Raw genomic sequence first — 22,747 nt, 5'->3', positions numbered from 1 at the left:
GTGAGAGTGGTGAGTACAGAGGCTCCTGCCATGAGACGAGGGCATTGCTGGCCCTCCTGGTGACATCATCCACCATTCCCTTGGTTGATCATCCTCCAGCTCATCATCCAGGCTCCTCATATAATCCTGACAGATGTCCATTCATCTGAAGGAGGTTCGTGCAACCACCTGCCCTGCCACCCGCTGATCATGCTCCCAGAGCACTTCCTTCACCTGCCTCGGCCCCCACTCCCCTTATCTACCCCAGCACAACTTCCCAGGTCTACCCAGGGCCCACCCCTTTTGTTTTAACATTGCTTCTTTTAATCAAGTCATTAGTGAAAAAACATTTAATCAAATAAGTGGGAAAAAACACACAGAGATCCTACCACAGAAATATATAGTTTATTTATCTAGGTTCTCTTTCAATCCTTGTCCATATGCATAAATACTTTACCACAAATATAATATCAGTGCACAGACTTTTTGGTACCTGGCTTTTTAAACAGATTATAAGCATTTTCAGGTTTCACTAATATCACTTTTAATAACCAACGAACAAACAAATTAAAATGGCAAATCAACTGAGCAAAAAATTAAATGTTTTTCCAACTGATGTATTCATTAGCGATACTCCCCACTGCTTTTCTTACTGACTTAGGTGCAGGGCGGTCTCCCTGGTCATCCTTTGGTCTTGAGAACTTCATCACTCAAGGCTTTCCACATTCAGTCCGGAATCTCAACCAGGCTCGCTCATGTGACACTGCAGGATCAGGCTGCAAAGGCGATGTCTCTTCACCTGGCTTGAGGGCTACGAGGTAGGCTGTTTCTTCTTGCATTTCACCCCGCTGTGCGTTTTCTGATGCCCTATCAGGTGCGAGCTCTGGGTGAAGGCCTTTCCGCACTTGTTACAGGTGTAGGGGCGCTCGCCGGTGTGAGTCCTCTGATGCCTGATGAGATGGGAGCTCTGGCGGAAGGCTTTGCCACAGTCCTGACATGGGTAGGGCTTGGCCCCGGTGTGAGTCCGCAGGTGCTGGGAGATGGCCGAGCGGTCGTTGAAAGTCCTTCCACACTCGTGACACTCAAAGGGTCTCTCCCCAGTGTGAACCCTCTGATGCTGCGTGAGGGAGGAGCTCTGCACGAACGCCTTCCCGCAGTCCGGACACACGTAGGGCTTCTCTCCCGTGTGGATCTTTTTATGCACGGAGAAGTACCTGGGGTTCCGGAAGGTTTTCCCACATTCGCTGCATCGGCACACCTGGCTCCCTTTGTGAATTCGCGTAAACGTGATCTGCTGAGTGCCCCGGGGTAAGGTTCTCCCACAGCTCCCGCTCTCCTGGTCCTTTCCCCTGCTGCAACTCTTCTGATGAAGTTTTACACAGGGGTTGTGTGTCGTCTTTTTGACCCTGGGGTCACGCTTGCGCAAGCGTTTTCTAGGAATGGCCTTCTGAAGGGAGATGTGGCTTGTGTCGGGACCTGTGCTTGCCTGGGGTTTGGGGCTTTCACCGGGTGGCTTCTGAGGGAGGGTTTTTTCCTGAGTGAGCACTACTGGTTTCAACGCTGTGTCCAAGACCTCCGGGGCCCCAGCCTGCAAGGTGTCTCCGGAGGTAGAGGGCTGGGTGTCATCCCTCGAGAATTCCTCCACTTTCAGGTGGCAGGCTGGCTCTTCCTCGGGTGTGTTGGGGTTTGGAGTTAACTGTTTGCTTTCCAGAGTAGTCTCCCACCCTGAGAGAAACACAAAGGTACAGACACTGTAAACAGAAAGTGCTAAAACGGGTCGACAGTACGACATAATTAAATGTCCAGAAGCTGTGTTTTCCAAGTACAGTCATGCACCCTGGGGAGGGAGACTGAAAGCAGTGAAGCAGCAAAGAGCGGCACACCGAGCTTGGGCAAGGGCTGCGGGCGTCTCCCAGCTCTGAGTCCCTGTTCTCATTCACCCTCAGGGTGGACAGCAAATCGGTCCTTCACTGGACCTGAGGCTGCCTCTGTTCTTACGAGCCCCATCCCTCCCAATGTAGTGTCAGCTAGAGGCCCTGGACGGTGCAGGGGACTCGAGGGCATGTCCAGGGCCCAGAGAGGGTGTAAGCCCTGACTCAGAGCCCCCATGGCATCCCAGTCCCGGAAGCGTGGAGGGCCTTACCCACAGAGACCAGGTGTCCAAAGGTCTCCAGCATCACGTCGTGGTACTCGGTCCTCTGTGTCAGGTCCAGCAGCCCCCACTCCTCCCTGCTGAAGTCCACAGCCACATCCAGGAAGGTCACTGGTTCCTGCAATGTCACACACCTTGTATTTCAGCAGGAGGGTCAGGGAGTCCTTGCTGGGGACAGAAGAGAGGCTGGCGGGGACATTCCGACAGAGCTCACTGTGCTGGGATGCCCCAGCTTTGAAGGTTTGCTTGGAAACACTGACTGGGGCCTGTAAAACGTCCAATGGGTCTGCTCTCACAAAACCAGAGTCTGGGGCCCAGGCTGGAGGAAGAGCCCTACCTCACAAGGAACTACAGAGTGCCACAAACAAACCGCCTCTACCCTTTCCCCATGACTTCCCACCGGAGACCACCCCTCGGGCCAGTCTTGCACCTCCCTGGGCATACCCCATTCTGGAACAGCCCCTCCCCATGGGGACAGGGGTTGCCTGGGGCTGGGGTGGCTGCCTGGGCCGCACCGTGATGAGTCCTTTCCGAGGAGCTGACCAGCACTCCGGGAGGAAGAGGCTTCCCACCGCCCTCTGTCTGGATCCGGGAGGCATTTTGCCCAAAAGGGGCAGAGCCTGCTTGAGAAGGAAGAGGCTGGAGCCCCTGAATACAGTTGTGCCTGAAGCCTGCACCAGACCACTCATTACACGAGAGCTGATAAATTCACTCCTATGCTCAAGCCAGATGTAAGCCCCGACCAAGATCACACAGACACCATCACTGGCTGCTCTCTAAGCCTCAACAGGCAGCAAGACAGGGCCAGTCCTATTTCGTCTACACCCCAGCTCTGATGATTTTGATGCAAATCCCAGGCTTTGTTTCAGTTATAAACACCCAGCTCTGCGTTTCTGAAGGATGAAGCCTCTTTTGTTCTAACTGGGATCCAGCCTTGATCTGGACGCCTGGGCCCGAGGCTGCGAACGCTTGGCCCCTCCCCACTCTTCCCTCCAGATTTCCCGGCTCCTGGTCACTGTGCCCTGTCGTGGTCTCCAATGACACCACAGTCGCAGGAGGGCAGGCCTGCCCTTCACACTCAGCACTCTGAAAGGCCTGCCTGTGGGAGGCCTGCAGGGGATGCTGGGACCAGAGAAGGAAAGGGTGACACTCCCCACTCACCTCAGGCAGTGCCTTCACCAGCCTGGTGGCCATGTCCTCCTCCTGCTGAGCTGTGGTCTGGAGAGAGCCGGTGGGGCCCTGGGTGGGCAGTGCTGGGAAGAGACGGCAGCGCAGGGTTAGGTGGGGCAAGGACAGCCCACGTCTATCTCCGGGACCCATAACTTATCGTGCCCCTCATTCTTCTCTCAAAGCCTGTGTCCAAATCCCCATGTGTGTGACCACAGGGCACCACTGTCCCCACTGCGGGTCCCATCCACTCCCCTCCAAGGACTGTTCCGGACCCAGTCCCTCCCCTGAAGTAGCTGCCTCACCTCCACGCTCACCTCAGCAGCTGGCCTCACACCTTCTCCTCAGAGACAAAGACCCCATTTCCGGCCTCCACGCCCTCCACCCCTTCATCCTTCCTTCCTGCTACACCACGGAGTGGGGAACTTCCCCTGGCCCCAGGACCAGACTCATTCCCCCAAACCCATCTTGATGCAAATTTTACCAAGTTTCTTCCACCTCAGAAAACAGCTCTGCCTGGCTTTATGGCCCCTCTTGACCATGGCTCTTCGATGTCTGACTTTCTTTATGTGTCCTCACATGGTCCTTGGGCTTCTATAATGATGACGCCACCCCACTATCAAGGAGGACACACGATGTGACCCAGGCTGGCCCAGCAGGCCGTTGCTTCCTCCTGGCCAAAATGACTGGATCAGGGATGAACATGGGCCCCCCAGCCAGCCAATCAGAGCCAAAGGGGCATCTGTTGGAACATTTAGGAAAGAGAAATTCCATCCTGGGAGCCCCTACATGGAAACAGTGCCTTTGAGTGAAGCCATCAGAGGCCAGCAGAAGTATGATATAGCAGAGAGGACGAGTCCTGAAGATGAGTGGAGCTGCTGGGTCTAGCCATGCCTGAAGCTGGATCACCCTTGGACTTTTTCAATATATTGTCCTTCTCCCTTGGGCCACTCTGTGTAAGGCTTGTGGCAGTCATGCCCAAGAGGTTCAATGGACATGCTGACCACAAACGCAGGACTCATAGGGTTCCCTGGAAGGCCTCTTTTGTTGTCCCCTGTAACACTAATTGGTTTCATTCACCCCCAAGGTGTGAAACGGACTCACTGCCTTTCATCTCAGTGAGCTCAACAACTGCCTCCCTGGCACCTATATTAGTTTCCTGGTGCTGCTGTAACAAGCTGCCATGCCAGTGGCTCAAGATAACACAAATCTGCTGTCTTACAATTACGGAGATCAGAAGCCTGACACAGCCTCGAAGGGCTAAAATCAAAGTGTTCACAGGGCTGCATTCCTTCCGGAGGCTTCAGGGAGAACATACTCCTTGCTCCTTCCAGTTTTTAGAGGCTATGTAAAATACATTGCTCGTGACACTTTCGTTGTATCACCCCTGCCTCAGTTTTCACATCTCCTATTCTGACTCTGGCCCTCCTGCCTGCCTCTCATAAGGACCCTCTTGACATTGGGCCCATCCAAGTCATCCAGGATAATCCGTCCACCTCAAGATCCTTAACTTAATCACACATGGGAAATGACTTTTGCCATGTGAGGTTCAAGGGGTTCCAATGTGGATAACTTTGGGGCCCTCACCCTGCAGACAACAGCACCCCAGACTCGGTGCCTGTGGAAGAGACCACTCCCACTGCCACCTGCCCCTCTCCTTCCCCGCACCTGCTTCTCCAGGAAGCCCTCTTCTCTGAATCCCACCATCCAGCCTCAGATTCCCCCCTCCTCCTCAAGCATCAAAATCAATCAGTCAATCACGCATTCACTCAAGAAACATCTTCCAGGTACCCATCACAGACACAGAGAGCAGGGTCTGCGCTCCACAGAACTCAGCTTGAAGGACATCAAGCCTCACGGAGGCTGGCTCCCAAATACGTCCCGAACCTGTGCCGTCCCCCTGGCCCACCACCACCGTTACCCTCTCTACCCCACACCGTCAAACACACGTTCATTTGTCAGACTCCCATCTTTCTTGCTAGACTGGAGGCTTGTTGAGCTCGTAAGTCCATGAGTCCTGTCTATCTCAGTCACCATTTTATCCACAGCCTCCACTGAGTGTATGATGTTAGAAGGCACACCAGGGGACTTCTCTGGTGGCGCAGTGGTTTAAGACTCCGCGCTCCCAATGCAGGGGGCCCGGGTTCGATCCCTGGTCAGGGAACTAGATCCCACATTCATGCCACGGCTAAGAGTTCGCATGCTGTCACTAAGGAGCCCGCCTGCCACAACTAAGGAGCCCGCGAGCCGCAATTAAGGAGACAACCTGCCGCAACTAAGGCCCAGTGTAACCAAATAGTAAAATAAATAAATAAATATTAAAAAAAAAAAAAAAAGAGAAGGCGTACCAGAAATACAACACCTGTGTGACTGATATTGATATAGCAGGGATCCCAGAGGGATGAAAATGAAGCACATTATCTGCTGGCTTCCATCAGAAATGTGTGGAGGGCTCATTAAAGAACGCAGTGCCAGGCCTCACCCAAGGGTTTCAGCAGCTCTGACGTGGGGCCTGAGACCTTCCATTTCCACAAAAGGGTCCAGAGAGGAAGCCATTCTCAGAGCCTTGGCCCAGGGGTAGTGACAGGCACGTCAGCAAGCAAGTATCTAAAGCTCTGACTCATGAACTGGGGTTGGGGGGGGGGGAAGCAGATGTCCTTGGTGTAGATGGAGTGGGCACCAGCCTTCCCCTACCCCTCCCAGGAAGCCTGGGGTTCCTTCGCCCCCACCCTCCAAGATGCCTTCACAGGAACTGCTGTCTCCCCAGTCTTCCACTGCACTCACCTTCCTCCTCAGAGATCCAGGTCACATCCTCCACCAGGACTACTGCCTCCTGGCAGTCCACTGGGTGCTGCGACTCCACCCACATCCGGAGCTTCCCGGGCAGCGCGCCCAGGAACTGCTCCAGCACCAGCAACTCCAACATCTGCTCCCTGGAGTGAACCTCGGGCCGCAGCCACTGGCGGCACAGCTCACGCAGCCGGGCCAGGGCTTCTCGGGGCCCTGCCACCTCCTCAAAGCGGAATCCCCGGAACCTCTGGCGAGCGGTCTCAGGGTCAGTTGGATGCTTATCCAGATGTTGAGTGGGCTCCCTGAGGATGTCTGGGCTCAGGCCCTCATCTTCAGCATAGAGGGCGCGGATCTGGGCATTCCGGGGAAGAGCCACCTCCTCGTTCAGTGTGAGGATTTCAACAACCTCGATCTTCATCAGGGGATTCCCAGCAGGAAAAGGATGGAACTGAGGGTCCAACTGAGCCTCAGGACACTCTGTAAGTCAAAAGCAGAGCAAGACAGATGGCCAAAAAATGCATGAAAAGGTGAGCAACATCGTTAACCACCAGGAAAATGCAAGTCAAAACCACTGTGAAATACAATTTCATACTCTCTAGGATAGCTATTATCAAAGATGGGTGGTAACAACTGTTAGTGAGGATGTGGAAAAATTGGAACCCTTGTGCGCTGTTAGTAGGAATACAGACTGCTACACTACTTTGCAAAACAGTCTGGCAGCTCCTCAAAAAGTTAAACACAGAGTTATATCATGATCCAGGAGTTTCAATCAAAGAGAATTGAAACCATGTGTCGACACAAAAACTTGTACAAGAATGTTCACAGCAGCATTATTCATGATTGCCAAAAAGGGAAAACAACTCAAATGTCCATCAAATGATAAATGGACAAACAAAATATGGTCTAGCTATACAGCATGGATGAATCTTGACTACATTATGCTAAGTGAAAGAAGCCAGACACAAAAGGCCCCATACTGTATAATTCCATTTATATGAAATGCCCAATATAGGCAAATATACAGAGACAGAAAGCAGATGAGTGGTTTCCAGATGGGGGAACTGAAGGGCTTTGGGGTGATGGCTAAGGGATACAGGGTTTCTTCTTTGGGATGCAGAAACTGTTTTGAAGTTAGATCATACTTATGGTTGCACAGCCTTGTGAACATAGTAAAAACCACTAAATTGTATACTTTCAAAGGGTGAACATTATGGTATATAAATTATATCTCAACATAGAAGGAAAAAAAAAGACCAAGAGATAACAAGAATTGTTATGCTGTATATGCCTGCAGCCATGAGAGGAATAGAACCCGATCCCACCTCCATGGGGGCCAAGAACAAGGATGTCTGGGAAAGGCAGGGACACTGGATCTTGTCATAGAGTCCACAGAGCATTCGCTGAACAGAACTCCAGGATGGTCCTGAAATGCTAAGGGAAGCTCTCTATAATTCCAAGAAGAAATGCTAATTCTAAATGACTTAGAGGTTTAAAAAAATAAATTAAAAAAAGTAAATAACACAGACTATGATTTATTTTTGGTTAGATTTCTGTTTTATAGAGTTTTCTTTTTGACCCCAAGCCAATAATCTCCAATCAGAATCTTCTCCTTTTTTCCACTATGAATCTTCCCACTCCCAGCCTGCCTTAGTCTCTACCGAACATAAGGGACGGTGGCTGACCACCTTGCTAGGGTGGGCTCTGAGTAAGTAGCCTCTGCATGTCCTCCTCTGAGTGGTCTTTATTTCCACAACACTCACTTCCTAGCAATGTGGTAAATGATGAAATAAAACTGGAAGACACAGGTAGTGTTAAAACACAGGTCAAGAAAATTGTGAAAGATTCCCATGTAAGCATTAAAAAAATTAATACACTGGTTTTAGGGGGATTATGACAACATAGAAATGTTCCTGTCACATGAAGTAAAAAGCAGAACAGGAAATTACTATTGAATGAGTCCCCCTAAAACCAATTCCCCTGCCGAGTTTATGATTAACCTCTGTTATCCAAAACTTTATCCCCTTTCTTGTCCCTGCTGATCTCAATCCTGTGCTAACTGAACATCAATCAACCAGTGTCAGATGACCAATACTGCTGTGATTGACAACATCATTAAAGTACAAATTCAAGTTATCTCTTCACGGTAATATGAGCTAACAGATCCTGGAACCATGGACCACCTAGCCAGAGAATCCTAAACCAGAGACATGATGACTTCTGAAACCACGATTAAGTAATGTCACAAAACGATGATTAACCCTAGACTCTCAGTTCTTCCTTTAAAACACCCCTAACTCAAAGACCAAGTTGGAGTGGATCTGAGACTTGTCTCCACGCAATAAACTCTTAGTTTGCTGCAAACTCCTGCTGTCAGAATTTGGCTTTCTATCCCTGGAGCACAGGAGCAACTTTGCTCACACTACTGTGGGAGTAATTACAATTGCGTTAGAAAAAAAAAAAAAGACTCAGGAAGCGATTAGGAGCAGCGGCTCCCTGCATACGCTGCCTCTGTGCTTTTCCTCGCCGTCTGCGGCCTCCCAAGCACCTGCCACATCGTCCACCGGGCGCACTTATCAGACAGCGTGGGCTGCCGGGGAGCTGGCTTTAGCTGAGTCCGCGGAGCGCGCCCGGCCCCTCCTCCAAAGGGTGAAGCGGTAAAAAGCCCATGCCCCACCCACCCCGACCCTGAAGCCTCACTCGCTCCTCTCAGAGCTCCAGGAGCGCGGGGCCGCGGCTTCCGGCCTGGACGGAAGTGCGTCAGGCACCCGCCTCACTACAATTCCCAGGAGCCTCCACGCCGCGGACTTCCGGCCCCGCCATGTTGAGGGTTTGGGTTAGCCTGAGGCCCTTGGCAGGATGGTGGCTGCTCGGCCAGTGGTGGGGCTTTCGCCTCTGGCCTCCACTCGCGTTCTCTCCCGGCCTCCCCGGCGACGGTGGACGCGTCCTGGGGCGACGCCGACGCAGCCTCCACACACACCTATCCGAGCTGCAGGTCTTCCCCGTTGGGTGACGCGGGGTGAGGGGAGCGCGGCCGCTTTCCCCGAGAGCAACGACCACCCGGATTCCCCACCCACTTTCCTCCCCCGCCCCCACATTCTTCCCCTGTCTCCTTACGGCTTTGTCTTCCCTTCTCGGAAATTCCTGACTGCACACTTCGGGTCGGCGGCGGCCTCCACGGACCTCACGGGCGTCGCCCGTTGCTGGCGCGCTATCCGAGTGAGTCAGCTCGGGGTCAGGAGTCGCCCAGTGCCGGGTGGGGCCGCCCCGCCACCCCAGACTGGCCTTGGGCGCTCCAGGGTTGAAAAACAGGTCCTGGGCCATACTGTGGCTTATCGGCCGCTGCCAGTCGCTTCTTTCCTACGTTTAAAGTGACTTTTTCCTTGATAAAAATCATGGCAGGCATTTGATCTCTCACTTCTAACCTCTTCCCCCCACTTCCTCCCAAATAAGGTTTTGAGTTAGTTTCATCGGGAGGCTTGCCCGCCCAATTCATATCTGCGTTATCTTGAGCATTTAGTTCCCTTCCTGTTCCTTAGGATTTCTGGAGGGTAATCCCCACCACCACCCGGTCATTCTTGATTTGAAAGCTTAGTTCACTTTTCTTTCACTTACAGCTCTTAACAGCTCTTAAGGCTTGGTTGGAATTTCTCTCTGAGGATAACTTGGGAGATAGGAGTTTATACCAGAATCTCAGCAACACTGGCCTGAGAAGCAGCCCCCACAAGGGGTGGGCGTGGGGCTCCCTAGCGGCTCCGTGTTGGGCCACAGGCACCATTTTGAGCAATAATCATGCATGACACTTAAGAACAAACTTAATTTTCCGTATTGCTTCATAGCTATTTAAGTTCTGAAATTTCCGTTTTGTATTCCTTGGTTAATCAGAGGAATTTTTATTTAATGCTTTTTCCTTTAAAAAAACCACGTTGGGTCCTTTTTATTCTACTTCATCCCCTCCATCCCCACCCCTTCTCCTTTAATCTTGATCATATATTTAGTTCCTCTTATCCTCGGGGGCACCAGGGTGTTTTCTTAGAATCTTGCATTGAATGCTCACTGAAAATGTTTACAGTTTTAAACTGTAGAGCCTTTCTGGGTTTGGATGTCAGGAACTCTGCCGATGTTTTTGGCGCTGAGATTCCAGTGTATTTGCCTTCCCCCTGCTGTAGCAGCCCTTCAGGCGGACACTGGTTCTGCAGTTGTCATAAAGCACCTACAGGGTGCTCTGCAGTATGTGAGATGGCCACAAGCCTCTAAACCCATGGGTAAATGTCATCCTAGGCACCTCAGTCCTCTAACCGTCTCATCTCTTGGACCACTCCCCAAAACCTGTAAGGTAATCCTTACGGCTGTCCGTTCCAGAAAAGTATTCGCCCCACTTGACAGCTGTGTTTACCAGCTAACAAGGCTGAAACTGGATCCCCACCTCACTGAGGCAGGGCTGACTGACTCACCCACTTTCCCACCTACCTGCCTGGGGCTGCATAAAATTATCCCTATCAGCTGCAGCTCCAAGTACTGGCTTTCAACCCACCAGCTGAATAACCCTGGGGGGAATTTGGGCAATTTAGTCCCCTCCCCTGCAACTCCCCTATCTAGCTAGGGGGCTATTACACAAATTCACTGAGCCTTTGGGCAAGGGGCTTAATTCTTCTGGGCCTCAGTTTCCCCTAAGTCCTAAGTGATTAGGGACCCAAAGCCAGTACTGCATGAACAATAGTAAAGGCTGATGGGAGCTGCTGTTTTCTTCTTCTAATTACCGTTTTCTACTCTCATGTTCTCTCTGCTGCTCCTTTCCAGGTAAGCTGTCTCCTTCATAGTGCCCACGTGCCCACTTTCCTAGGGAACGCGGACTGATTAACCAGGTACACTAGGGCTACCAGTCCACAAATATAATAGTAACTAATTACAATGATCTTTTACCAGCTTGTTGGGGGGCGGGGGCAGGGTCAGCTCCCCTCATCCCTGTTGCATACTCCCCTGTCCCTCTTCCTCCTTGTCCAGGATGCCCCCAGCTCTCACCCTTTCTCCTTTCCCCATCACTCTCTTCAGCTCTGCTGGGCACCCTGCTATATCGCCTTCTAAACGTGTCTCCCCACTGCACCACTAAGGCTGCTAACTGGGTCTCGTGCATTGGAAACCCCTAGGCCAGATCCAGAGGAGGATCTGCCAAAGCCACTTATGACGATCTTTACATCAGTCAAACTCTTTGAATCAGTAACAGTAGCTACCATTTCATGAAAGCCCCCCAGGACCTGGGCTTTTACACCACCACAGCCCCACTAAGCAATAGCGTCCAACCTTTACACAAAAGAAATCCAAGCTGGGAGAGGATAGGAACCTGCCCAAGGCCACACACTGGGGAAGGGAGCAGCTGGGATCCAAACCCTCTTCTTTTATGCCCCTTACACCAAAGAGGGCTTCACACAGCAACTATTCTTACTTTTCCTCAAACGTGCCCAAATGTGTCTTATCCAGAAGTCATTGCACTTGCCTGTCTGATAGTCTCTCCTAGCATCTCCACCTTGATCTCCTTCCCCATCCAGCTCTCAGCTCTGATGTCATCATCTCAGAGCTATCTTCCTGCCCAGTTCTAAACTAGTATTGCCTACCCATGCTTCCCCACTCCTTGATAGATACCCTATTGTTTCATTTTTCTTCATAGCACTGATTGCCACCTTAAAGTATCTGACTCACTAATTTCTCTCTCCACCTTCTCTAGAACAGCACTGCCCAGTGGAACTTTCTTTGGTGAAGGAAATGTTCTAGATCTGCAGTGTCCAACACAGTAGCCATTAGCTGCAGGTGACCAGTGAACATTTGAAAGATGGCCAGTGCGACTAAGGAACTGACTGGTAAGTTCATTTTAGTCGGTTTACATTTAATCAGCCACAAGTGCCAGTGGCTACTCTAGAATGAATGTAAGCCTAGTGAGACAGGGGGCCTTTCCACCCTGTTCATCGTGGTGACCCACCCCTATAACAGTACTTGGCATTTTGGCAGGTGCTCAAGCAGTATTTGTTGACACAACACAGCTACTAAGTGCCTTGGTGAACGGTTCACCAAGACATTTGGGCCTTTTAGCCTTATGTCTGGATTTACCCATATTTCAAATTTCAGGAAATCTCACTGGCACTGTGAGTGTCCCATCTGAAGTTACCATGGGAGGATGGCTGTTGCTACAAAGTTCCCATCTTTTACTTAGGAGCCTAAGCAGGCCATGGGGTAAGAGGACACTTGGTTTGCACCCCACCTGCTTCTTCCCAGACCAGCCAGGTCAGGGACTTGTATTCATGCTCCCACAGCAGCACTTCTGTGGAGGACTTATAGGACTTAAGAAAGGGACTTCACACACTTCTAGCCTTTGTAAGCTCTCAAAAGAAGTCAGTGCTTTTACAGTACTTACTTAAGTCTTCCATGGCACTCTAACATAACTTTCTCCAAATAGAGCCTGCTCATTAACAATTTATTCTTAGGTTCCATTTCAAAAAAGTATCACTCACAAAATCTATCCTCTATCTGTGTTAAATTGGTTATTCCTGGTATAAGCCAGAGCTATTCGCTTCTGTATTTTGCAATCTGTTGCAACTGCTCAACTCTTATAGCTATTTCAGAGGATTAGCTTTTTTTAAAAAAGGTGTTAATTGTTACAAGCTACAAATATTTCCTCCTTTTCAATATTTTTCTCATTTTGTGCTTTGGTGAGAACGATGCTATGTATACATTGCAGAAGAACCTGTTAACATAGCACCCTGTGTTGTCATTGAGTAGCTCATGTTCCATGGAAACTATCTTTTAACAGGAAGCTGGAAAATATTCACTGCCCAGGTCAATATAGAAACACAACTAACTGGCCACTTTGTTCTAAGAAAAAGTTGGTTTTTACATTTCTCCTGGGACCAATTTTGCCAACTTTACACTTTTCCAGAAATCTTTCCATCTTATTGTTGGTTCTTTCCTGTACTCAACAAATAATTACTGAGCACCTACGTTGTGGCAGGAACTGGTGACATAGCAGGAAGAAGACAGTCGTTTCCATTTTATAAGCATAGTTACCGGCAGCACCTCTAAAAATGGAAAGTCACCCTCCCACCCAGTTTCCTTCTTGGGAGACAGTTACATTCTATCAGTTTCTGTATTCTCCCAATGATAACCAATTGACACATTCATACTTGGTGTGTGTATAGTTTTAAGGAAAAAAAACCCATGTACATCTATATATCTTTATATATGTGAAGATATGTATGTTAAAGATATATATTTTAAGAAATACATATTTCTTGGAGATTGTTTCATATCAGTACATAGAGCTGGCTTATTCTTTATAACAGTTGGGTAAAGTACTATAATGAGAACTACATGTATTGCTGAATATCTGAATAGAGTTTCTTTTCCCTGTATAGGTTTTTAGTTTGCCTTTTATTTATTCTGTCTATCCAGAAAATGGGCTTTTTTTCTTCTTCATTTCTGACTCATTTATTCCTGCTTTTATCTTATTTTCCCTCAGGACTTTTGGAAGTATTTTTTCGCCAAAAAAGGTTTGAGTCAAATGCTTAGTTCATTTACTTTCCTTCTTATTCAATTAACAGTTAAAGCACTTCAGGCTTTGAAATTACTCCAGGGACTGTATCTGGACACCAGAGAGAGTGGTCCCCAGATAAAAGGATTAAGATTACATGGTCCTAGAGAACACATAGATGGATGATAACAGAGAACATAAAGTATTCTTGAATAAAGACTGCACAGTATGTGACCACACCCTGATAGGCTGGATTCCTGCCAAAACATGTTTGATGGTCACTCAAGATTGTAGACTTCTGCACCGTCCCCAAGGATGTGACCCTCTCAAAGTTCTTTGTAGCAGTATCTTAAGATTTCCCTTTATCATCCCTTACCTACTCTCTTGTCTCAGAGCCTGGCCTAGTCTTCAGAGTCTCCTCTTTGAAGATTCCCTCTTGTCTCTTGAAAATTTTCCAACCATTTATTCTCTCAACAGTTTCCTGAGCTAGAAAGTCAGTCATTGTCCTAGAACTGGGGACTTACAAGGGAAACTGAAATAAGGATGCATGCTCTCACCCATGCTACTTAACATCTGTTCTAGATGTTCACATCAGATAGATAATAGAACCCAAATTGGAAAAACAGAATGTTTTACTATATATTTGTACAGTTGACCCTTCATGTCTGACTATACTACGCCACTTTATTTTCTTTTTAAATATGGAACGCTTCATGAATTGTATGTCATCCTTATGTAGGGGCCATGCTAATCTTCTCTGTATCGTTCCAATTTTAGTATATGTGCTGCCAAAGCGAGCACTGTACTACACCATTTTATATAAGGGACTTGAGCATCTACGGATTTTGGTATCCATAGGAGTCTGAAACAATCCCCCATGGATACCAAGGGATGGCTATCCTTACGTGATCAAAGTTTTGCAGAGTTCGCCTTCCTTATGACCTATCTGACATAAAAACAATGAGACATTTCATTTATATTATTAAGTGTGGTTCTTTTCAGTGTAAGTTTTTCTGTTGTTCTGTCAAATAAGGTGAGAGCTAAGATTAATGATTTGCCTGTGCATATTGCATTGAGAGTCTACTCTCATATGAGTCCTCTGATCTGAACACAATGAGGACTCCTACTGAAGGGCTTCTTGCCAGTGGGTTCTGTGACTCCTGAAACCTTCCTAACACTAATTATTTTCTCAGACACTCTCCAGTATGACTTCTATGATGCTGAAAAAGAGAGCTATTCATGAAACCTTTCCATAGCAGTCATGTTCCCATGATTTCAGAGTTCTCAGATATAATTATTTGGTATAAGAATTTTTTCAAATTGAACAGAACTGGAACTTTTTGTCCAGTATGAATTCTCTCAAATCAGACTATATCAGGCCAGAAGCCTTTCCTGCTATGATTATATTCCTGAGATTTCTTCCATGTTTGAGTTCTCATGTTGAAAACTCACGATGAAAAGGATTTCCTCCATTCAGGGTCTCTTGTGTGAGCTTTCTCTTAAAGGCTGAGCTGAGAATAGGCTTTCTCACACTAGTCTTGTTCTTGAAAGAATTATCCTTTGTATAAAACAATTGATTTCCTACATCCCCCACATGTTGGTTTTATATAGCCCATGTGAGTCCTCTCAGGCTACACAAAGGATGAAATCTGGAGAAGAATTTCCTTCTCTTCCTCCCAACAAAAAAATCTTCTTGTACAAGCTATTTTTTTCTATTGATGTTTGTACTAATTTGAGAGTTGCCACGTTCATATTTGCAGGGCTCTTCTCCTGCTTAAATTCTTAACCAGTCAAAAAAAGTTAAATATCCTTCAGGCTTTCCTACAGTCATGACCTTCAAAATAGTGTCTTTATTGCTTTCCTAATGTTTAAATCTAGATTATGTCTCAAGCTTTCCACCCAAACCACACATATAGTAATACTTTATTGAAGAACACTGAGTGAGAAGGTGGAAGATTTGAGTGCCATCAAGTATTTCTCCACATTCCTTATCTTCATAGCATCTCTTCAAATTAGTGCCTTCTTGAAGATGAATACCTGTCTTCAGCATTTATCCAGTCTCCCTTCTACTTCAACCAATGCCTATGCTGCCATTTTTACTGTCATGGAGAGCTGAAGACATGCAAAATGAGCTGCATCAGAGAGGCCTAGCTTTCATTCAGTTCCAGTTCTCTGCACTGAGGAGAGGCACAGCTACATTAGTGCTGGGAGAAAGAGACCACTGCAGGAGATGAGAAGTTCTCTTAATAGTAAAGCAGGCCATTCCAAACACCTATGATTCCCATGTTTTTATGTACTGCCTCAAGAGGAGGTCCAGGCAGATACATTCAGCTGGCTTTACAAACCTCTACCTGGGTGTTTCTAAGTCCCCCCTCATTCATACTTCATTAACAGAACCAGTCAAGACATGGGAGAGTTCTAAAAACATTTGGATCTAGGTGAAAGCTATTAGGTAGTTCTTTGTACTAGTCAACTAACTGTTTACCTAAAATTATTTCAACATAAAAATAAAAACCAAAGAAAACCTCTATTTCCACCCTTCAAAAGTCTCTGCCTTTATCAGACTTAACCATGTCAATGACTAATGCCAAAAATTCCAGGGTCGTAATATCGCTGTTATTGTATTTTTAAAATGAAATACTGATACGTTAAAAAAATATATATATAGTAAATACATATGTTACAAAGAATAGTCACAGGAAATCCCTTGAAGCTTTCACCTATGAGCAGTTCTTGGCACCTTCCTTTCCTTTGCTCTCTTGGGTCAATTACTCAACTAGCCCCACTGAATCCACCTACGAATGGGGAGGAGCCAGCTTCTCCCCAACCCTGCTACTACGCTGTCAGGCCAGGTATTGCCACCTCTTCCCTAGATGCTACCACAGCCTGCTGCCTGCTTCCGTCTGTGCCCTTCCATCTTCACAGAGTGAGCTGTGAAAAGCACACCACACACGTACTCAATGAAAATCAAACCCCCTTCACAGTGGAAGCGCTGTGTGCTCTGCCAAACTTAACTTGCACGTCAGTACACCTCGGTTACCTCCTCCCAGCCCAGTGGGTGACTTTCCATTCCCAGAATGTGCCATGCCTGCTCCATTCTCACAGTAACCCCAAGTGGTGTTTGTATCTGGAAGCTCTTCCCCACCACTCTTATGTCTGCTGACTTTCTTTTCTTCAGGAATCGGCTTAAATCTCACCCCTGCATTGTCACCTGACCAACTCTTCTAGAGTAATTCCCCATTGCTCCCTACTTTACACCATGTTCTTTTTCTTCTCAGTACTTACCACTGTTTGTGTTTACACAGTTATATCTATGTAGCTTGTTTGTAGAAGGCTGTCATCTATTAGACTAAGGAGTCTACAATGGCAGGGATTATGTTAGGTCTTTGGCTTACTACCTAAGTGTACAGTTTTTTGTTTTTGTTTTTATATTGCATAGGACACAAGAGGCCTTCCACAAATACTTGTGAAGTAAAGGGGAAGCAGTGGAAGAAAAAAAATCACATAAAGGACTCTTTGTGACACAGCAGAAACGTGTTAAGCACCTATCACCTCAGGCCTAGCCTGCAATTGTCCTGGTAAGCCTCCCTGCACAAGGTCTCTCGTTCTGGAGCACCACCCCTGAATCTCCTGTCACCTGTCAAGCCAGCTCCCCTGAGATGTGCAGAACCATAGGCGCCCAATGCCCCCTGACAGCAGCTAGATTTAGGAAACTACTAGACCATCCAGAATTGCATGCCTGGGAGGTTTGCCCACATGGGACTTAAGTTCCAGAGAGGATGAGACACAGACCTAAGCCAGAGCCACAAAGATGGGAAGAGACCTTAGGAGGCTGGATCAACCGGGGGGAAAGAAACCATGTTGGGTGAATACAAAGTGCTTGTGTTGCTGGGGACCTTCCAGGTAAGGTTTGGTTTAGTGACCTGTGCTCATGGTTAGAAGGGAGGTTTTCACTGTAGAGAATGAAAGGAATGACGTGAATATGGAAAAGAAAAAATATTAATGTTGAGCCATCAGGCTAACAAAGGAGTCCAGGAAAGGGGGACAAAGACTCAGTGAAGACTCTAGTCTATGTTGTGGCAAACAGAAGGTCATCACCAAAGATGGGGCCAGGTGCAGGCTTCACAGCTGAAGACTGCCAGGTTGCTCCGAAGCCACTTTCATGAGAGCAGAGAACAAAGGCGGGCAGAACACCCAAAGTTCTCCTTATAAAGCCAGTACACTCTGATACAGAAGTGTCCAAAAATAACAAACAAAAAGAAGAAAACCACCTAATCCCCAACCTAATTTATGAATATTGATGCAAAAACCCTAAAAAAATAAGTTAGCAGACACCAGCAACACATTACAACAAGGGCACTTCTATGATTATGTCACTGTTAATTGTTCAAATGAGAAAATCCCCGTGGTCGCTTTGGAGGAGGGAAATTGGGGCTATTACTAATTTTCATTTATTAGAAAGGGTGAGGTGACTATTTCTTTATCCAGATAAAAACTGATTTGAATCACAGAATCCAGCAGCATGCTTGTCAAAACCTAGAGACTTGCCCTTTTAAGTCTAAGACCGGATACTCAAATCATCACACTCTCAGCCCAGTGTTTTGGAAGTACCAGATAATCATAATCATGAATGCAATTACATGATCGTGCAAATGAAGTAAAATAATACAACTGCCTCCTCCTTTATACTTGCCAGTAAGATGACTTTGTACTGAGAAAATTAGTGAGACTCTAACAAAACTGTTACAAATAATAAGAGAATTTAGCAGCATGACAGGTTCATCTGCAACAACTAAGGAAGACTGCAAGGGATGATTAACCTGAGCAGATTAACAGCAACTACAGTGAACTCCCAGCAGCACTTGGAAGGCCTGACTAGCACAGTGAGGTAAGCACATCCCTCTGTACACCTGTGCCAAAACTCAACTGAGACCAGTTCTGCATCAAGGAATGTCTGAATCCAATCAAATGTAAGACACCTTCTAACAAGATTTTCTCAATGAATCCTGACAAGCTGATGGTGAGTTCATTTGGTTGAAAACAGATGTGTTGTTTTTTTTAAATAATGAGAGGAACTACCATTTATCCAAGTTTGTTGTAAAGTTACAGTAAGTACAGCAATATGGTGTTTACTCAGACACTGACAGAGACCATGGGAGCATAAGGGGCCAAGAAGGCCTGCACATGGTGATGACTGCGGGAATTAAGTCTGTGATAAAGACGGCGTTTCCAATAATGAGAAGAACCAAGTCAGAAAACGGTGTTGAAAAAACTTGTGCCCCACATCATATACACAAGGAAACCCAGTTATAGGAAACAGCTACCCCCCCCACAAAAATACCAGAATTGACAAAAGTATTGGTACAACCTGCCTATGTATGACATGAAACCTAGAATAGGAGTAAAGACAGATTTGAAAGAAGAAATATCTGAAATCATAAAACTTCTTTATGGAGACTAAATAAAGGTAAAAGATAAATGTTGGGGCTTCCCTGGTGGCGCAGTGGTTGAGAATCTGCCTGCTAGTGCAGGGGACACGGGTTCGAGCCCTGGTCCGGGAAGATCCCACATGCCGCGGGGCAACTAGGCCCGTGAGCCACGGCGACTGAGCCTGCGCATCTGGAGCCTGTGCTCCACAACAAGAGGCTGCGATAGTGAGAGGCCCGCGCACTGCGATGAAGAGTGGCCCCCGCTTGCCACAACTAGAGAAAGCCCTCTCACAGAAATGAAGACCCAACACAGCCATAAATAAATAAATAAATAAAAAGGCCAAGCATTTGAAGCCCTTTAAAAAAAAAAAAGGTAAATGTTGGACTGGTATTTGCAGTATTAACATCCATAACATATAGTATATAGAGTCCTCCTGACCACACACACGCAAAAGACAAACCAAATAGGAAAAGGGAAAACACATAAACTAACAAAAGCAAAAATACAAATGATCTGTAAACTTATGAAAATACGTGCAACTTCATGAGGGAAATATGAACTAAACTGAACATATCTTTTCCCATCAGATCTGAAAATCTTAAAAGAGGACTATAAATCGCTGGTATCTTATGAAAAGGAAAAGCTCTCATGTTCTTGAGCAGCTATATGTATTTTAAAAGATCTTAGCAGTTTGTTGCTACCAGATTTTTTCACTTACATCTTGGTTGATTCTAAGTTCCATTTCTAGAAATCCTTACCTACAAAAAACCAACTTGAGTGCAAAAAAAAGTATGCGAGGAAGTTTTTTGCAACAACTTGAATGTCCATCAAGAGTGAAAAAATCAGGGCATCCCTGGTGGTGCAGTGGTTAAGAGTCTGCCTGCCGATGCAGGGGCCACGGGTTCGTGCCCTGGTCCGGGAAGATCCCACATGCCGCGGAGCAGCTGGGCCCGTGAGCCATGGCCACTGAGCCTGCGCGTCCGGAGCCTGTACTCCGCAACGGGAGAGGCCACAACAGTAAGAGGCCCGCGTACCGCAAAAAACAAAGAAAGTAAAAAAATCAAATGTGGACTACACTTGCATTTGTTAAAATGAATGATGCAGACCTGTCTGCACTGAGTATGGAAACACCTCCCCAAACAAACATATATCCATAAATGTAAATGTATCTAAAAAATCTAGCCAGAGACACACACCAGTTACTGGAGATGACAGGATGGAAGGGCAGTTAGACAATGAGTGAAGCAGGGTGAGGGAGCCCCTGTTGCCAACATGGCACCGGCAACAGGTTCATGTTCATGTTCAACCAAGCAGTACACCCTGATTCTGAAGCCAGAGGAAAATGCAGGGCTTGATTCAGCATGTCTGCAGCTACTCATCACAACACCCCACTGGGGGTTTTCCCCATCCACCTCCTTTTCTAAGACACTAGTTCCTCACTAACCAGGACTCCCGTGCCAGGACTCCCATGTGCCTGGTTCTCACCTGAAAAGGTGTCTCGAGGAATTCCTCTCTCCACCGACCAGAGTTCTTCCTCCTCCTCTAACTGAGACACCACATCTGGCTTGGAAAGCTGATGTTCTGCCCAAGGGAAAAGAGACAGTGCTTGGGGCGGGGGTCTGTGTTTGGGAGAAAATACTTTCCTGCTGTAGCGATTCTGTCCCTGTGTTCTCCCCTGCTAGGGCATGACTTCTGGTCTAGGGCAGTGTTAATAACCCTACCCATCCCATTTGCCAGCTGCTTGCTTTTCTGGACTCCTTTGCCAGTAAAGGAGGCACTGGGACCTGGTTTTGGCCAGCAAGACACAAAGGGAAGTTTGTCAGCTGGGGGCCTAAGGCATTTTTATTTTTTTTTTGTATGACAGCTGTAGAAAGAGAACTAGCCAGGGTTGCCGTCTCTCCTTCTTTCTGCCTTGAACATGGACATGATGCTTGGCATCACGGCCATGCATATACTAACCTAAGAATGGAAAACTTCACGCTAACCATGGAGAGATGGAAAGGATGAGGGTCTCTGATGATACTCCTGAGCTGTCAGACACAGACACCCCGTCCTGAAATTCTTGTTACAAACACAGTAAACATCCACTGCGGCATCTGGAAACATTCCTGATAGACCCACCTCCCTGGTATTCAACGCCTCTGACGGATGGACTAGGTAAAGCTTCAGAAGTTATATGTGAAATTGCCCTTTTCCAATGGGTACAAAGTAAAGCCCTCTCCCTCAGGCTCCAGGGCCTTGACATTTGAACTCGGATCCCTGCAGGCTGAGCCGAAGCAGACACACACTTCAGAGGCACCACATTCGTGCTGCAAAGCGCAGATCTTTATTGACACAGAGGCCATCCTTACCCACTGAGACAAGGTTCCTGTAGTTCTCCAGCAACACCTCCCTGTACAGGGACTTCTGTTCGAGGTCCAGCATTCCCCACTCATCCGGGGTAAAACCCAGGGTCACATCTTCAAAGATCACTGGTTCCTAAAACCCACAGGTGCGTGTTCAGCCAGGGCCTGTTGTCACCCATGCTGACAGGAAGGGGAGGCTGACTGAGCACATGTAGGCACAATCAACACGGTGACCTGAGCATTCCAGGTGTGTCTCATCATGAGTTCCTGCATTTGTCTGAAACAGCAAACCCAAGCTTGACCCTATCAGGTCACAGCAAGGAAGACAACCCATGAGGCTGGAGAAGGTTTTTCATTCTCTGAAAACCTCTCCATTTTTTGTTGACCTGGGGATTCCAACATTTGTATCAGTGTGTATACCTCCTGCTAGGAGACTGTGTGAGCTGAATGATCAAACCCCAGCCTTCAGCCCCCACCCACTTCCCATACTGCTTCTACTTCCTTCACCTGTCAAAGATTCATCCTCAGCTCTCTTCTCTCAGGGACTAAGCTCTAATGCCAAAGTACTGTTTAAATATAAGCCTGATCCCTGCTTAGACCTGACAATGCATACCCCCATCCCACCCCCAGTTTAAACGGTAAATTAGTATCCCCCATACTTGGACCTCTATTCTAACCACTCCCTTGGAAAGTAACTTGTTATCACTCCACTAACTAGGGTCTCTTCTTCCCATCCACTCTCCCTCCCCTTCCCCTTCCCGAGATGCTACGGGGCCCGGGGGCATCTCAGGGAAGGTGGTGTCCCACCATCAGCCCGCCACCCCCGCTCCCAAATCCAGGGGTAGACTCAAACTCATAAAGAAGCCTCTACTCACACGGAACCAGGCCGTCGGAAGCCCGGTGGCCATACCTTCCTCTTCCTCAACGTGTCTCGTGGGAGTGGGCAGAATCCTGAGAAGGTCGAATTTGGGAGGTGGGAGGGGCATGAGCGCTACGCCAAGGCCCCCCGCCCCCCTCGGCCCAATCAACAGGAAATGACAAGTCCATTCCCCACCTCGGAAGACGCCCTAAAGGAATGTCTCCACCTGCTCTTGAACACGCAAAAGGACGGTTTCCCACCTTCCTCACCGAGAGGGAATCGCCCCCCGCCCCCGTCTGCCCGCAAGCGCCGGGAGGGGGTGGCCCCGCCCCGCGTCCTCTGGGCCCCGAGTCCCCGACTCCCACTGCCCCTAAAGGCCACACGGCGGAAGGACGGCAGGCGAGGCTGGCTCTGGGCTGCTACGATTGGTATGGTAGGGGCCGCGGCTCGGCGCTCCCCGCGGAGCGGCCCTAGAACTGAACCCCCGACGGGCGCAAGTTTCCCGCCGC

General features: G+C 47.9%; 1 protein-coding gene, 1 long non-coding RNA gene and 1 other non-coding gene across 8 annotated transcripts; 1 reads left to right on the top strand and 2 right to left on the bottom strand.

Moving 5' to 3' along the window:
- Positions 1-362: 362 nt before the first annotated feature.
- On the bottom strand, positions 363-22,747 carry ZNF274 (zinc finger protein 274). Its single transcript, XM_019928929.3, has 7 exons — positions 22,255-22,747; positions 21,386-21,512; positions 20,520-20,615; positions 6,083-6,565; positions 3,293-3,384; positions 2,123-2,249; positions 363-1,704 (listed from the first exon to the last, which is right to left on the bottom strand). Exons 1-7 carry the CDS (start codon positions 22,363-22,365, stop codon positions 791-793), a joined length of 1,950 nt encoding a protein of 649 aa, XP_019784488.1. The 5' UTR covers positions 22,366-22,747; the 3' UTR covers positions 363-790.
- Positions 8,901-17,853, top strand: LOC109548935 (uncharacterized). Of its 6 annotated transcripts, XR_012328260.1 has the most exons (4): positions 8,902-9,304; positions 10,886-10,950; positions 11,808-11,940; positions 17,044-17,853. It is a non-coding gene; the product is annotated as an uncharacterized lncRNA (long non-coding RNA). The 6 variants fall into 6 exon arrangements; XR_012328258.1 differs by having other exon boundaries at positions 8,901-9,304; positions 10,886-11,940; XR_012328261.1 differs by having other exon boundaries at positions 8,903-10,950; positions 11,813-11,940.
- On the bottom strand, positions 14,300-14,405 carry LOC117309322 (U6 spliceosomal RNA). The gene has a single exon (XR_004523610.1). It is a non-coding gene; the product is annotated as a U6 spliceosomal RNA (small nuclear RNA).

This window comes from Tursiops truncatus, chromosome 19 (genome assembly GCF_011762595.2).
Source record: "Tursiops truncatus isolate mTurTru1 chromosome 19, mTurTru1.mat.Y, whole genome shotgun sequence".
Classification (NCBI taxonomy): Eukaryota; Metazoa; Chordata; class Mammalia; order Artiodactyla; family Delphinidae; genus Tursiops; species Tursiops truncatus.
This window is presented reverse-complemented; position numbering and strand designations above follow the sequence as displayed.